Source organism: Eucalyptus grandis, chromosome 1, assembly GCF_016545825.1.
Source record: "Eucalyptus grandis isolate ANBG69807.140 chromosome 1, ASM1654582v1, whole genome shotgun sequence".
Taxonomy (NCBI): domain Eukaryota; kingdom Viridiplantae; phylum Streptophyta; class Magnoliopsida; order Myrtales; family Myrtaceae; genus Eucalyptus; species Eucalyptus grandis.
The window spans coordinates 23,646,489-23,663,080 of NC_052612.1; the positions used below are offsets into that span (position 1 = coordinate 23,646,489).

Consider the following 16,592-nt stretch of genomic DNA (forward strand, 5'->3'; position numbering starts at 1 on the left):
GTACAATTGAATCTTAAAATTTTCTAAAAGTGCAATCAATGAAAGAACTTAATTGGATCAATTTTACAAGTTTTAGAACTTGATTATATTTTTTGAAAGGTTAGGATTCGATTATATTTTTGTAATAAATTTTAGGACTTGATTACATTTTTTGAAAATGTTAGAACTTAATTATGTTATAAGTTTTATGATTTCAAATGCATTAATATTTGAAAAGGATGAGATAAGTATATTAGAAATCTTAAAACTTGTCATAAAAGTATAATTGAAATCTAAAACTTTCCAAAGGTCCAATCAAATTCTAAAATTTGTTATGAAGATGTAACGAGTAATAAAATTTTCAAAATGTCCAATCAAGTCTTAAAATTTGTTACAAAAGAGCAATCGAATATTAAAACTTTTAAAAATGCTATTAATGAAATGACTTATGTTGGACGAATTTGATAAATTTTAGAACTGAAAATTTTAGGATTTAATTTAATTATTTTAAAAGTTTTAATGCACTTATCCCCAAAAAGATAATGGGATCGAATTAGAACGTTCGGCAAAAGGCCCAAGCCCAGCAGCCCCCAAAGTTCCCGTGCAAGCAAAGCCACGTTCGGCACGAGTGCTTCACCGACTCTCAGGCCGAAGCGAGGAGAGCCGAGTACATAAGGCAAACAGAGCGGCTCCAACGCCGAGCTATCTTCTGCTTTCGAGATTCGACCATCATCGTTCCCGATCGTACCTTCTTCCCCATCTTCGCTCTCGTCCCCGAGATTGTTCGAGGCCCGCGGGACCGTCGCCGTCGAAGGAGGAGCGCGCGGCAGAGCCATCTGCGATCGGGGCGCCTTCTTCTTCTCGGGAGCTTTGAGACCCGGGGGGGCACCGTGAGATGGTCGTGCCGCTGCGGGCTGTCGAGGACTTGGTGCGGCGCGCGTGAGTTCGATCGGTAGTTTGCAGTCGGCGGCGTGGGGTTGGAGGAGCCAATCTGGGGGTGAGAGCTCGTCGGGGCTCTGGCGCTGCCTGCGTTGCGCGGAGTTCATCTTGCCGTTCGTCCGGACCCGCGGAATGGACATGGACACTGATCGTTCTTTCGAGGCTAGCAATCTCAGCCCTCGAGATCGAATTCTGGAGGTGCGGCGATTTTTTCTCCCCATGATTTGTGTGCTTTTTTTATTTTTATTTTTCACTTCTTTCCGGTTCCCATTTGGTCGTTTTTTCTTGAAATCGTTGGCTGTTGTTTGTTTCCTCTATTATGCTCTTTCAAGTTTAGGAATTGAGAATGTCTTGCCATGAGTTTCGATGTGGTGTGGTCTGAATGGGGTTTTGGGAGCTCCTGTTTGGTCTTTGGAAGCGAAACGTGTAGGCTCTACTTCAAAGAGGCTAGGAATTGATCTTTGACAGGTTGTCTGCCGTTTTTTGTTCCTTTGTTTTGAGCTGCTTCGTTTTTCCACAAATTTGTCGTTGCTTCATAATAGGACATAGTTGTATGGCAGTGTGAAGTGAGCTTTGTGTATACAGAAAATGTATGGTATGTGAGGGTGGTGTGTTCGTAGTACTTAGGTTGTAGCCTCGAGGGGCATTTTGAAAGTGAGTGTATCTGTTGTCTTTCTTTCTATTTTCAAGAATGGATGGAGATGTAAAAGGAGTTCTGCTACTTTTCCTGTGATAATTTCATTGTTTGCCCAGTTTTTCTCTGATGATCTTTTCTTTTACTGTTGGGTAACATTTTGCCATCAATAATATGAAGTAAGAGACAAATTGTTAACAGCAGGTTATAAGTAGGAAATAATAAGGTAATATATCTTACACTCCTCCTTGGTTATTTATGCTAGAGGCTTGCACAAATTGAAGTTCCACGGGAGTACCTTTACAACTCTGAATCTGGCATAGTTGCTTTCCTCAAGGATAATGAGTCCTGCATCCCACAGCTTGTGTCTGCAATTTTACCGTTAGATGACGAGTTGGCGGAGATCCATCGGAATCTGCAAACAGGATCTGAAGATGTTCCGGAAGAAAATGATATGAGAAAGTTTTTTAGAGAAAGTATGGTTTGGCTGCAGTGGTTGATGTTTAAGGATGAACCCACCTATGTTCTTAAGTGTCTTTCGGACGTTGATGTGGGTCAGAGGGGAGTTTGTGGTGCTGTATGGGGAAATGATGATATTGCTTATAGGTGCCGAACGTGCGAACTTGACCCCACATGTGCAATATGTGTTCCTTGTTTTGAAAATGGGAATCATGAGGACCATGATTACTCAATGATATATACTGGAGGGGGTTGCTGTGATTGTGGAGATGCGACGGCATGGAGACGAGAGGGCTTCTGTTCGAAGCATAAAGGTGCAGAACAGATCCAGCCCCTTCCTCAGGAAATAGCACACTCTGCTGGACCAGTCCTTGATGCCCTCTTTGTGTTTTGGAAAAACAAGCTGTTGTCTGCTGAGTCTTCCACTCAAGAAGACAGCATAGGAAGCGACCATGCTGCAGAGTATAGTGAAGTTGCAGATGAGCTTACTCTTGTGATAGCTGTGATGCTACTAGAATTCTGCAACTGTAGTGAGAGTTTGCTAAGTTTTGCTTCGATTAGGATATTTTCCTCTGCAGGTCTATTGGAGATTCTGGTGAGGGGTGAGAGTTTCTTAAGTGATAAGGTTATGAAGAAACTTTATGAACTACTTCTTAAACTGCTTGCAGAGCCCTTGTTCAAGTATGAGTTTGCCAAGGCATTTTTAAGCTACTACCCAGTTGCTGTAAAGGAAGCTATAAAAGAGTGCAATGATGGTGTTTCTAAGAAGTATGCTCTATCGACGTTTTCTGTGCAGATCTTTACAGTTCCAACTCTGACTCCACGTCTTGTGAAGGAAATGAACTTACTTGAAATGCTATTTGGGTGCTTAGGAGACATATTTACTTCATGTGCTGGTGAAGATGGTCGTTTACAGGTAAGACAAAAGTTTGTCTCCTATTTGGTTATTATTTTCTCCATACATGCCTTTGATGTTGTCCATTGGATGGATACTGACATTTGTGCAGTCTTTAGTGATTTAGTGGATAGGTTGTTGGGTCTACGCTAGTAGAACATTGCTATGAATTATATTCCAGCTACAAGGGCATTAAATTAATCAATGAACATTGGGACTCAAGCATTTCCATGGAATAAAAAGTCATTCAATGTTTGAATAATTGGTACTTGATTAATTAGTTTTATTAAACCTTAATCTTTTCATTACAGATTCCTATCGCCTTATGATATTTTTGAAGTATATTTGCTGGTATTAGGATTTAGTTAGTAGGTGAGTCTTAAACAAGGAAGTTAGGGTTTGGGTCTCTCATGCTGTATATTTTGTTAATTAATTGAGTATAGATGTAGCCTATAAGTACTTTCTCTCTCCTTCTCTCTTTATGATCCTAGAATATTTACATGTTATTAGAGCCACAGGAGAGAGGGACCCAAATCAACACCCTCACATTTCTTTTTCCTCACTGCCATCGATTTAGAGAAAAGAATCCCAAAGACCCATCAATCGGCCCCCACTGATTCCTGTATCTGTTTTCTTGTAAGGGCATTAACATCCAATGACCTCGTCATCGCTTGCCATGCGCTGCTGCCATTGCTTGCTGTTTGTCGCATGTTGTTGTCAACAATTGTTTGCTCATGTCGTCATCCTTGAGAGCAGGTGCACCTGGTTGTCTTCAAGAGAAGCATCATTGTCCACCGCTTGTCCCTGTCTCAAACCAGGTCTTGTTGCCTTCGAGAGTAGTGCTATCTCGAAATTGTCAACTTCAGTCATGCCATCCCTTTGAGCTCAGTGGTGTTGTCATCACCCGTGTCCTCTCGGGCAACCTTGTTTTTCCTAGTCGTGCCATTCAAGCTCTATAGAGATGTTGGTTATAATCTTTGTTGGTTCTCTACTACGACCCCCTCGGGGTCTCTGTTCCCCTCATCTTTGTAGTCTCTTTCTCTGTCCCGAGCAACCTTTTGCTTGCCATATCTAGTTGCTTGACCAAAGTTCTCTCCTTTGTCCCTCTCTTGGTCGTCGAGCTTGTCATCTCCAGCTTAGATCTCGTTGGTCTCTACTGATCATCAGGGGGATGACTCTTTTTTAGCAAGTTTTGCTGCTGTCATCATTTGTTGGGAGCTGTCCTCTTTCATCGTTCACCTGTCTTCATTCTCTGTCACTTACTTGCTAGATCACCTTTTCTATTTCCAGCACTGGTTTCTGTCAAGATTTTGTCGCCTCTCTGATGCTGTTGGTTTCTGCTTTGGTCTTATGCTTGTTTCATTCTAATCCCAGAAAATGGTTAAAAAAGGGGGGTTTTCTAGAGACACATAAAAGCTCTGATATCCAGCGATTCATCTTTGGCAACTTCTCCAATTTTGGTCGTTTGAAATCTCAGCTAGCCTATTGTGGATGTAGTTGTGAGACTCTTCTTACATTGTGAGTGTCATTGATGGGCAAAGTCACAATAAGTTTCTAGTTAGCTGTGAGCACTGGAGTCAAGCATGCACCTGTTGAGCAGTTGGGTTCTTACATGATTTTAACCAACGTTATGTGTGAAAGAGGTGTCAATTTTTGATCCTTTCTTTCTTCAGTGCTTCTTTGTCAAATCTAGTACTCACGTAAGGTTTGGCTTATGCTAAGTTGTCTTGAATTTGATTGAATGTAGCCATGTCCATTATCTATTGGATGGTCTAGTTTACATAGCGCTTTGGTCACACACTTCAAGAGGAAGTTGCAACTAGAAAGTTGCATTTGTTAGTTGCAATTTGCATTTGTTAGTGGCGTTAGGAATTAGTAGGGGAGTCTCAAATAAAATAATCAGGGTTTTAGATGTCTATCATGTTCTATAAATAGAGCCATCTCATGTACTTCCTTCCTTTACAACATGGGGTATGTGAACCTTGTGTCTTGGTGAATTTCATGCGAGCCACCCCATCCACATACATTGGATGAGGCTCCTCTGGCAGGGTGGCGGGCGTGACCCCTAAGATTAATATGAGGAGTGACGCTGCGGACACAGGATCTTGGGGGTTACCATCTTATGTACTCTTCTATTAAGTTATTAAGTAAAGATGTATGCCTTTGATTATTTTTTCTCTCCCTTTCTCTCGAAGATCCTAGATTATCTATGGATATCATAAATTATAACTTTATGTATGATTGACAGCTATAGAAGTCGTTATCGAATTTTTTACAGCAGCATAGACCTGTTTCTGGAATTTTAATGAAGTAGATAGTTGTTCTCTGCTTTCAGAATACTTGAAAGTATTCTTTGGAATTCCCTTCAATGGATATTGTTTCTTTCTTACTGATGGGTGGTGATGTTGTTCTGTAGATTGATTGTAATCTAGATATCTTACAGATGATACTTAAAACAAGAATGCACATATGTAGAATGAACACTGGAAGATACTTCCAATTAAGACATCTTATACACTGTCAATAAACTTTTGAATAATCATTTGCTTTTTATGTCAATGGTACTTTTTGAGAATCTTATACAAAACAGATGAATGGAATGCATTAACGGATTAGAAGTGGTGAATGATATTAGGAAATAACAGTACATTTAGTTTATGACCAAATCAGTGCTCTTTAAGTGAAGTCTTACTGCATGGAAGCACCTTTTAGTGAGAATCTGATCTATATAGAAACTCAGTGCTTGCATTACATGCATTTTTGAGTTAGTATTTGAATTCTGCATCTCTGTTTTTTAAATTAAATTACTATATTGTCATGAGGGAATATTGAATAATCAACTAGCTTTCTATTAGGTAGTTGATCGTGCAGTGTATCATTTGGTGTATTTTGACAAAGCACATCCGCCACTTCTTTTGCTAGTATCAGCAGCTGTAAAGTATTGAGCGAGTTTTTTTTTTTATATATTTATTTGTCATAAAGCACTTGGTATTGCATCTATCAAGGATTGGCCATCTAACAGGTGTTCGCACTGCACTCATAGATCGCTCGGCTAGGGCAATAGACAAGTTAACTGATGATGTTCTGTGTATCTCATGAAGTTTTATCTCTATTTAGCTTCAAAGTGTCAATGGAAGCTGAGCTTCATTGAAAAGTAGGTTTTGATGGTTTTTCCATTTTACCTGTCGAGGCAAATCCACTATAAATGTCTCGTTTTGTTTTTAAAAGTAATTTCAATAAAGTATAGCTTGTTTTTTTCGTTGACATCTTTTCCTTTGTTCTGCCATGTACTAAATAGCTGAAAAATTCTGTTGCTAGGTCACCAAGTGGCAACATTTGTATGAGACAACCTTTCGTGTGGCTGAAGATGTACGATTTGTTGTGAGTCATGTGATCGTACCGAAGTATTTAATTAATGAAAAGCGGGATAACTTAAGGACTTGGATGAGGCTTTTGAATTTTGTGCAAGGAATGAATCCTCTAAGGAGAGAAACAGGTATACTTATAGAAGAAGAAATTGATAATACACATTTTCCTTTTGGTCTATGCTCTTCAATAGCAAATACTCACTCCCTACTGGTTGATGGAGCATCTTTGGATGAACCTGCTAAAGAGACAATTGATGAAATGGATATGGATGATGGAGAAAGTTTGAGACATGCAAAAGTAGTACGGTTATCTCAGGAAAGTTCCGCATGTAGCACTTCAGGCAGGAGCAAGGCATCAGCGTCTGGATCTAAGGCTGCTGAAGTTGATACCATAAAAAATAGTCATCCATCAATTCTGCCGTCTATCACATGGTTGATAAATGAATGTTTGAAAGCTATTGAGAATTGGTTATTAGTTGATAAGACTTCAGGGGCCCCTGTAATTGATTTATCTCAGAGCAACAGTAGTATTGCCACTAGCCATTTTTCCGCATGGAAGAAGACAATATTGAGGATCAGAAAAGGTAAATATATATTTGGTAGACTTGGTAGTCCTAGTGACCAGCAAGGTAGACTTAATCATGGTGATTGGCCCAATGCAAGTGTAGATAATGGGGAGGACACTGATCCTGAAAGTAAGTCCATTCCTGTTAGTGACAGTGATGTTGCAAATGCTTCTGTGGCCTCCGATAATTGTGCAGTGGAAGGCGATTATGCTTCAGAAGTGGGTGCTTTGCGTGTTCTTAGCTTGCAGGATTGGCCAAATATTGTCTATGATGTTAGTTCACAAGATATATCTGTTCACATTCCGTTTCATCGCTTGCTCTCATTACTTCTGCTTAAAGCCTTGAAAATATGGGATGGGGATACCACAGCATCCAATGGAAACACTGCTGCTTTTGCTTATCAGCCATCAGGGCCCTACAACAACTTTTTCAAGTGCGTTTTGGGACTTTGTAGTCCACTGGGTTTTTGTGCTTTTGTCATGGAGCATCCTTTACGTATTAGGGTGTTCTGTGCTGAGGTTCATGCTGGAATGTGGAAGAAGAATGGGGATGCAGCCCTATTATCTCGTGAATGGTATCGCTCATCTCGGTGGTATGTGATTTTCATCTTGTGTGATTTACATGCCAGAGCGATAGATATTCCTTCTCACTCAATATTGATTTTCATATATGATTGTTCTCCTACTATTGTTCATTACAGATTCCTATAGGGCATGGCGAATCCTAATTTTGCTTTTCTGCAGGTCCGAGCAAGGCTTGGAGCTTGACCTTTTCCTGTTGCAGTTCTGTGCAGCTGTAGCCCCTGGTGATCTTTTCGTCAGCAGAATAATAGAACGTTTTGGGCTATTGAATTATCTCTCTCTTAATCCTACACGGGATAGCGAGTATGTACATACTTTCTTGAATTGCACATACATGCCTTTAGTTAAATAACATAGCAACCTCTTTTAGATGAGGATAGTCATAAGATTTGCATTAATATAGACAAGTAGGGTAGCTTTATTTGTTAATTGAATTTTGCTGTGAGTCTAGTTTTATCTTCTGGTAGAATGAATGGACTGAAGTTGCTTTGTGGTCCCTCTTTTTGGGCCTATCGTTAAGCTGCCCATCCACCCTTGGTTTATTCTCTCTGAAAAAGCAGCGCAGGGGTTTCCTGGGCTTATAAAATATACCCACAGAAGTGAGTAGGAATTGGCCGTGTCTTAGGAATTTGAGGTTCATCGTGTCGTATTTCTAATCTGAATTCTTTCAAAGTTTCAATCACTGATAAAGGTCATTAGAGCATTTGACCAGTGGATGGATGCTTCAAAAGAACTTCCCTTGCATGTTCAGTTATTGTTATCGAGCAATATACCATCTGTTCTTTGGGACTTTGTGCTATGTCCCTGTTAATAATATTCCTTTTGGATGGTGCATAAGTAATCATTTATATCATTGTTGTCATTTTCGTTTTGTTTGAGTTATTCAACTTTCGAAATGATTCCTCACTCTGTACGTGCTACAACCAACTCCTGCTCACTAGCTTCTAGAATGACAAGTCATCTGGGTTAGGGAAGCCAGTTAAGAGCTAATCTTTGTGGGCTAGAAGCTGAAGTTCCTCTAGGTTCTGGCTTGTCAACTCGGCTTTTATGGTACAATATTTTGTCGTTACTGAGTAAAACACAAAATAGTAATTTAAAACTAGCAGCTTCCACGTACTGAGTTGTATAATTGGTGATCTTGGTGGAACTGATGGACTGAAGAAGATATGCTGCTTTAAGAGCGGTTATAAGTATCAGGATGCTTAAATTAGTGTCTTACCAAACCTTTGATAGGTAATACTCGCATGTTGTCAGCTTTTCCTTGTCCATTAGCCAGTAATTGTAAGATTGGGACTTAGTCTCCTCACCTACTTGTTAATGAATTGCCATGCTTATTAAAGAAAGGGAATGGTTTTTGATAGTGCTCCTCTTGTAAGAGTTCTAAGCCATAGAAATCTATTAGAAATTGGAAGTAGTTAGGTTTTATTAATCCACCCTGTGAAAATGAGAAGACTGAATCGTTACTTATACTTTATAATTTGTCCTTGGCTTGTCCAAAATTTTCCTTGAGACACGATATTTATTGCTTGAATATGTTATGTTTAGTAAATATCCCATTCTTGTGTAATTGGTTTGGGTGTTCCAATGGAGATTATAGTGAGAAAATTATGAATGGTCCTGACGGGTAGATGAATTGCTCCTAGTGAAAGTTAATTGTTCTCTACTTAGCATTAGTGGTTCCTCTAAATCGGTGTGCACAACCGTTTGTTCTGAATGTTTAAGGACGTAAATGAGGATGTTCTTTCATGGGGATCTGACCTAGGTGCAAAAATTGAATCGTATAGGGGTAGGATGGTTATGAGACGGGACTGGTTGATCTCGTCCCAAACCCATCTGACTAACTTTTGAGTTTTTCCCAAACTCATTTCAGAAACCCAATATGGTTTTGTGATGGAAATCCCACCGTCTCCACTTAAATTATCAATGGGTTCTCAATGGGTCTTGATATCACTACAATTGTTATTTTCTCCTAAGTAATTTTTAAATGATTTTTTTTTCAAACACAATATAAATTGGAAACCATCGTGAGTACACATCCACCATCATGGAAATCCAGATTATGTAACCAATTCAATTTCAAATTCTTGTATGAATTCTTGGAATTGTAGAACATAATTTATAAGCCATGAATATTTGGAAGAATGTAAAGGGGCATAAGTAATTTCTCTTGTCTTTGTATATAATTGAATAGGAGACCTTCTATTCTTTAGAAAAGTAAAGTTATTGTATTAAAATGGCTCTCAGGTTCAGGTTACTTGTGAGACAAATCACAAACTGTCACAAGCCCTATGAGGTTTTGTAAATAAAATCCCCAACCTGTCCTGCGACCTGTTTAAGCCCTATTGGAACGGGAAGGGTACCATATTTGACCCAACCCATTGCCATCTCTACTTAGGGGTGGGGTGGGGTGGGGTGGGGTCAGGAGTATGTAGAGTGGGACCTCATTCTAAGCTGCTGGTACCTAGTTTTTTAAATTGCACCAAAAATTGAACCATCCCATTCCCCTTTTTCTATGGTCTAGCCACTTTCTCATGCCATGTTTACAATTGTGGGACCAATTTCCACTTATTTAAAGGTTTAAGCTTTCAGAACAATCAATTATGCACTAAACTTTAAGTTGATGAGCCCCGAGTCCAGAGTTAGAACCCTTGTAATCTCTTATAATCAATTTATAATCTTCCTTATTTACGGCTATCATGTATCTTTGACAGTTTGAGCTTTGAGATAATTGGAAGAGGATTGGTAGTGGTCCTATAATCGTTAACATATCCTACTAACAAGGTCTTATTGGGTGCTATTTTTTACATTTGTATACGCGTGTCAACCATTGTAATTTATCTAGTTGCCTTGTTTTTTATACTGCAAAATTACATATTAATTTCACACTTTTTTTAGCATCCTCTCTGTTCACATGTATGTGCATGCAATTTTGAGTGAACGATTTAGGAGAAGCAATATATTTTTAAAGAAAAGGGGGCGCCGGGGGGGGGGGGGTGTTGGTGGTGGTGGAGTTCTAAAGCTTCATCTTTGGTTGTCTTAGGCTTGTACATACTACATGCGTGTTGTTATCTATTCCGATTGTTTATCTTGTGTAGGAATGTGTCTTCTTGTGTAAAGCCTGAATGATATGGATTTTCAGGTATGAACCGGTTCTAGTAGAGGAAATGCTTACTCTTATAATCCAAATAGTTAAAGAAAGGCGATTTTGTGGACAGACTACAGCTGAAAGTTTGAGAAGAGAGTTAGTTTACAGGTTAGCCACTGGAGATGCCACTCGGAGTCAACTTGTGAGGTCACTTCCCCGTGACCTGGCTAAGTTTGAGGGTCTGCAGGAAGTTTTGGATGCTGTTGCTTCATATTCCAATCCTTCTGGCCTTAATCAGGTAATTTTTTTACGCTCACACACACTCTTTCTCTACCAGCCTTTGACAGATATAGTCCTAATTTGTTGCTCTTTTTGTAGGGTACATATTCATTGCGATGGCCATGCTGGAAAGAACTGGATTTGTATCACCCGCGTTGGAACTCAAGAGAATTGCAACTTGCAGAAGAAAGATATGCACGCTTTTGCAATGTTTCAGCATCAACTGCTCAGTTGCCTAGGTGGACCTACATATATGCACCTTTACGAGGAATAGCTGGAATAGCTACTTGTAAAGTGACCCTTCAATTAATCCGCTCAGTGCTATTTTATGCTGTTATCAGTGATAAGGCACGTGACTCACGTGCATCTGATGGTGTCCTGATTGTTGCATTGCACTTGCTCTCTCTAGCCGTAGATATTTGTTTTCAGCAGAGAGAGTCCAGAGATAGAACATGGCTAAATGGAGATCAAAATTCCATGCTATCCTTTGTTACTGAACAAATTAATGAGGGATTATCTTATGGTTTTGGCAAGTTCAGCTTATTGTCGCTTCTTGTTTTGCTGATGAAGTTACATAAGACAGAAAGAGTTGGGAATCAGATGGATGCATATGGGTCTGACCTTTCAAATTTGATTGAAAGTTTATTGAAAAGAATTGCTGAAATTGATCCATACTGTATGAATGAGTTGCAACAGCTAGCCCCAGAAGTGTTCATTCAAGTACCACGGTCCATTTTAGACAGTGATAATGGAAGTTCAGGATCTCCTTCTAATGAAGGGAAGCACAGAGCCAAAGCTCGCGAAAGGCAGGCTGCTATAATGGTAGGGATGTGAGGCATTGTCCATGCAGATAATCTTTTTTCTGCTTGCTTGGTGTAGTATGCAAAATATAGAGCCATGCATTTCAATAGAGACTCAGTCAAAGTTAGTAAAAGTGCTTGCTTGTTGTTTTCTTTATCCTAATTGTTGATTTGTTCATGTTTGTTTGTGTGATGTTTTATCTGTGTACAGTGCTCGGTGGTCTACATACATGTATTTTCAAAGTCATTATTTTGTTATACATGAGGTTTTAATAATACATGACTCTGGGCAAACTTCATCTCGAAATTTTTTTTAGATGATTCGATATTAAATAGAAAGAGCATATGGCTTGATCTAAAAAACTGAAGCATTTAATAGAGCGAAATTGATGTTACAAGAAGGAAAAAGATTGGTGATTGGAAAATAAATGTGCCAAATTTGGTGGATCATCTTTCCAGCAAGAAGAAATTTGTTGCATATATGACTAAAGTGTGCTCCATAGGTCGCTGTATTACCGGCACAAATTTGCTTCAACCTATTGGCTTATTGAATTTTGTTTTGCAGGCAAGAATGAGAGCTGAGCAGTCCAAGTTTCTAGCGAGCATTTCAACTGATGAGGGCTTATCCTCTGTGGAAGAGGCAACTCATTCGGCCGCTGTTAATGAGACCAGAGAATCTGTTCAAGATGTTTGCTCTCTTTGCCACGATTCTAATCCAGAGAATCCTCTCTCTTTCTTAATTTTTCTACAGGTAGCAAGTTATATTTTTCTTTTGTTTCCGTTCTTCCTGTTCATCTCTTCTCAATATTAATGTTTGTTTTTGTTGCCGATTTAAGAAATCTAGGCTGCTAAGTTTTGTTGACAGAGGACCCCCATCATGGGATGGGGTTCAACAGCCACAGAAGGAAACAATGCAGATTGAGAAGAACAAGGAAACTGAACAATGTGGGGTTGAAGTTACGGCGGCTAGTTGTTCAGAAGTAGATCCACCTACTAAGTTAGTGCGGTTGGTTCGCAATACTATAAATAAATTCATGCATAATGCCCAGCCTTCTGAAGTCAATGCTTTCATGGAGTTTGTCCGGGCTTGCTTTCCTTTGTTGAGAAACCTTGACGTGCCGCAGATGTCTAAGGATAAAAAGGAAAGCACTGTATATATGTTTGAGACGCTGGAGGAAGATATGTACCGAATGATTCGAAGGGGAATTCATAACAATGCACATCTTCTGGAGTCAGTCGAGGGAGAGAAAAATATTTCAACATCTCAAGAGGTTGCAGGGGATTTTGAAGATGCTGAAACTGTTCTGCTTGCAAAGTATATAGCTTGCCTTTGTGGAGATAGAGCAAAAGATCCATCAGCTTCTGAACACTTGCACATTGACGAGACCTCAGATGAAAGTGCTAAACAAGGGTCAGCATATGATGGATTTGGTCCAGTTGATTGTGATGGAATATTTCTTTCTTCCTGTGGTCATGCCGTGCATCAGGGATGCCTGGAGCGCTATCTATCTTCATTGAAGGAAAGGTTAGTTCTGCTGGAAATTTCTTTTCTCATCCTTTGTTTGGTAATATGATTGTGATGGTGGTTAGGTTTCATTGTCATCGATGGCAACCAGAGGATAGAAAAGGATTGACTGGTGCATCGTGTTATTTAGGCTGGAGGTTTTATAAATGTCCTAGTATGCATGAGTTTAAAATTCTGCTACATTATGGGATGCCTCGATAGGAAGTTTATATACTGGCCAGTGGTGGCAGCTATGTAGTGGAAGCAGTGGCTGCCGATAATGCTCTTGTTGCTACAACAATGAGAAAAATATTTTGGGTCAATAGTGGATGCTTTTGGCAGTATGCAGTGACAAAATCCGTCACCTGATGAGTTTCATCACCGTTATCCTAACATCGAAAAAGGAAAAAGAAAACAAGAATGATGAACATACTTGACCTCTAGGGACGAGAGTGGCTATTTTGTGACACTCCAGTAACTTATGCCAAAAGCATTATGAGCTTGTTTGTTTGTTTTGATAAATAAAGGGTGGCGCTATTTACAGCCCCTACATAACTAAATCCACCCCCATTTACACTAAAAAGACAAAACAACTCAATCTTTCAATTGCTGTTTAATGTGAAGGCTCGACTCCTTTGTTATCTATTTTTTCTTTTTCTATCTAGCAAGTTACCATAAGTAAACATTTCGCATGTTTTTTCTTTAGTGTATTCAAGGAAAGTGCATTCTTGGATATTCTTACAACGTTTTACATGCTCCTTGTGAAATTATCTTACTAATAATAAGCAAAAATGACATTTTTTGATATAGTATAAAACTGAAAAGTTTCCTTCATCATTGATCTTATAACAACTTATCTATTTTTTGTCCCTCTTATATCAAAACCTCACTTTCTCGGTGAACTTTTTATTAAGTTAATTATCTAAAATGTATATCAAGTCTTATTTTTTACTATATGAAATAATTTTTTTCCTTATTATATTGGCGAGATACTTTTATATAGAGCATGTAAGATGTAGAGGAATATTTAGGAGTACACCAAAAACATTATGCACAATGACGTATCTTGATTTTTTATTTATTTATTATAAATAGTTCATAGATGATATTAAATTTTTGTCAATACAAAATAATGAAAATTCACTGGTATTTTCAAAAAGAAATTTTTTACTTTATCCATAAATTTCATCTACATAACAATTTGTCCAAAAATTTGATTGACAATGACGAAAAGAACTAAATTTTTTTGGGAATTTCTCTTTTCGACAGACAAATTTTATATGGAAGTAATTTGAATTGCAATTAAAGATAGATACTGCCAATTTTAATTTATATATTCAGCTAAAGATAATATATGTGATTTACGTGTCAATATTAGCATATTGTGAAAGTTCCAGGTATTTTGGGTTTAAAATGTCAAAATGTGTCGGCTACAAAATTTAAATTAGGAAAATGCATAAAGATGAAAGTAATTTTATACAGGCAACAGAACTTGCATAAAAGTTTTCTAGTCTGGTTAAGGTTTGTTCAGAGTGACTTCTACCTTTTTCCTTTTCTTGCTTTTTTCCTTTAACATTGAAGATTTGACCAAAAAAACCCAGAAAAACAAAGCCAAGAGTTGCTATAAGCACAAAATATGCACCATCCAATAGTTAAGCCAGCATTTTGGAAATAAATGCCTATTGTGATGGCTATCTGCTTTTGTGTAGCTGCTATGCTTGCATCAGCGAGTATATGCTATTGTGAACCTTGCTTAATTTTAATAGGGTAGTCTCTTTTTTGTTTGATGTGATTTTTTCTTGCATCTGACATATGTTAACACAGCTTGAGCTTTGTGAAGTTGTCTGTATTAGAATGTGATATTGGACTGTGGGTAACAGATATTGTTTGTATCTTGACTTTGCTTTGAAGATTAATTGTACTGCATTTCTGCTTCGAGGATTTTGATGCACTTTAATCTTAGTTAGGTCAAGAATAAGTGTCTTTATTTCAGGCTGAGAAATTGTCATGTTTCATTGGAAGTTCTGGCATTTACCTATGATCATTGTATATAAGAGTGGTTGATTAGTTTCATACAAAATGAAAAATACTGCATGAGTTTCTTCACTAATGTATTGCAAGAATAATAGAATGTACCAATAGGTTGCCGAAAGCAAAATGCTGAATCATTCCCTTGCTAGTTGTTTGCATCTGCTGGGAAAAGTATCAGTTTGAGTAATGAACCTGCCAAAAAATGATCGGTGGTCTATCAACTTTATGGGCAACCTTTTGATGGTGTTTCAGCCTACTGTTGTCCTCATTTTGCTGTGTTTCGTGAACTCTCTGGATATCGTCAACCTTTTGATGACTGTAATCTCAGTGGATCTTTTCTTAAGCAAATCAAATTGTTATCAACGGCTATGTTGTGCTTTTCCAACCAATTAGCAATCATCTTTTTCATGCATACTGTTCTTTCCTGACAAAGATGACTTGTTCCTGGAACAATTGTTGCAGACATACAAGAAGAATTATCTTTGAAGGAGGGCACATTGTGAATCTCGACAAGGTGCATGTCTTTTAACTCTCTTATTGTTGATGCTTATGCTGCATAAGGTAGTCAATCTCTTTTCTGTCAATCACTAAGAACTTAGTGCTGTTGGTCAATGGTTATATTGGTTTTAGATACTTGCGTTGCTTATAGTAGATTTTGTCTTCGTTAAATCATAAAGGACATTGTCAAACACCTATAATCATAGCTGGAGAGTCCCTCTCTTATTTAGTCTTTGTTATTTGGCGGCATTTTTCCCTCTTTAGCCCCCTTAATTGTAGCTAAAGAGTTGGAATGACTTTCCTTGGACTGAGAGATGAGGTCCATTTGTACTTCTTCAAGCTTTCCTGTCAATCTTATTGCCTTCAACCAGTAGGTTTTAAGACACTCTAATGTTAACTCGGCACAACCAACATGGGGAGCTTTTGTATTCCTGCCAATTTTGTGAGTTATTTATCAGTGCAAGACAAAGATATTGATGCCATTATGGACAAGCTTTGTACAATTAGTGAGGAGTTCTTTTTTTATTTATTTATTTTTATTATTATTATTATTATTATTATTATTATTATTATTTTTGGTTGGGGGGGTTTTTTAGAGAGAATAGACCAATGATTTAATCTGCTTTTACCTAAAAGGAAACTATGCAATCTCCAGCAGATGTGAATGTTAGATTCTACTGTGATTCACCATGAGTAATGCCTTAGAGAGCATAGATGCTTAGTACATGATGCAGGAGAATTAGTTTGCTGGCTTTTATTCTCTAAGAAGATGATAGTCAAGGAGGGCATTTTTGGGGTAGTCTGGGACTACTTGTAGAAATGCTAATAAGGATGAAATAGTTTCAATGGAAAACTCACTGTTACAAACTAATTGTAAATATTAAAAATAGGTCATATTTGATTTGCTCTTTGAAATTTGATCTTCTCATTCCCTGTAGAATTTGTTTATGTTAATATATTCCCTGAACTTCACA

At 38.2% G+C, this 16,592-nt stretch overlaps 1 protein-coding gene across 2 annotated transcripts in view; it reads left to right on the top strand.

The window, feature by feature from the left end:
- The first annotated feature begins 872 nt into the window (after positions 1 to 872).
- The window catches only part of LOC104436566 (E3 ubiquitin-protein ligase PRT6), a 28,851-nt gene continuing 13,131 nt past the window's right edge, over positions 873 to 16,592 (top strand). For both annotated transcript variants that reach the window (XM_010049379.3, XM_010049388.3), the window contains exons 1-9: positions 873 to 1,116; positions 1,818 to 2,927; positions 6,225 to 7,432; positions 7,584 to 7,724; positions 10,561 to 10,804; positions 10,885 to 11,607; positions 12,151 to 12,336; positions 12,422 to 13,110; positions 15,583 to 15,634. In XM_010049379.3, coding sequence (XP_010047681.2) covers positions 1,051 to 1,116; positions 1,818 to 2,927; positions 6,225 to 7,432; positions 7,584 to 7,724; positions 10,561 to 10,804; positions 10,885 to 11,607; positions 12,151 to 12,336; positions 12,422 to 13,110; positions 15,583 to 15,634 — 4,419 coding nt within the window. In that variant the 5' untranslated portion in view covers positions 873 to 1,050. The remainder of the gene's footprint in view (positions 1,117 to 1,817; positions 2,928 to 6,224; positions 7,433 to 7,583; positions 7,725 to 10,560; positions 10,805 to 10,884; positions 11,608 to 12,150; positions 12,337 to 12,421; positions 13,111 to 15,582; positions 15,635 to 16,592) is intronic.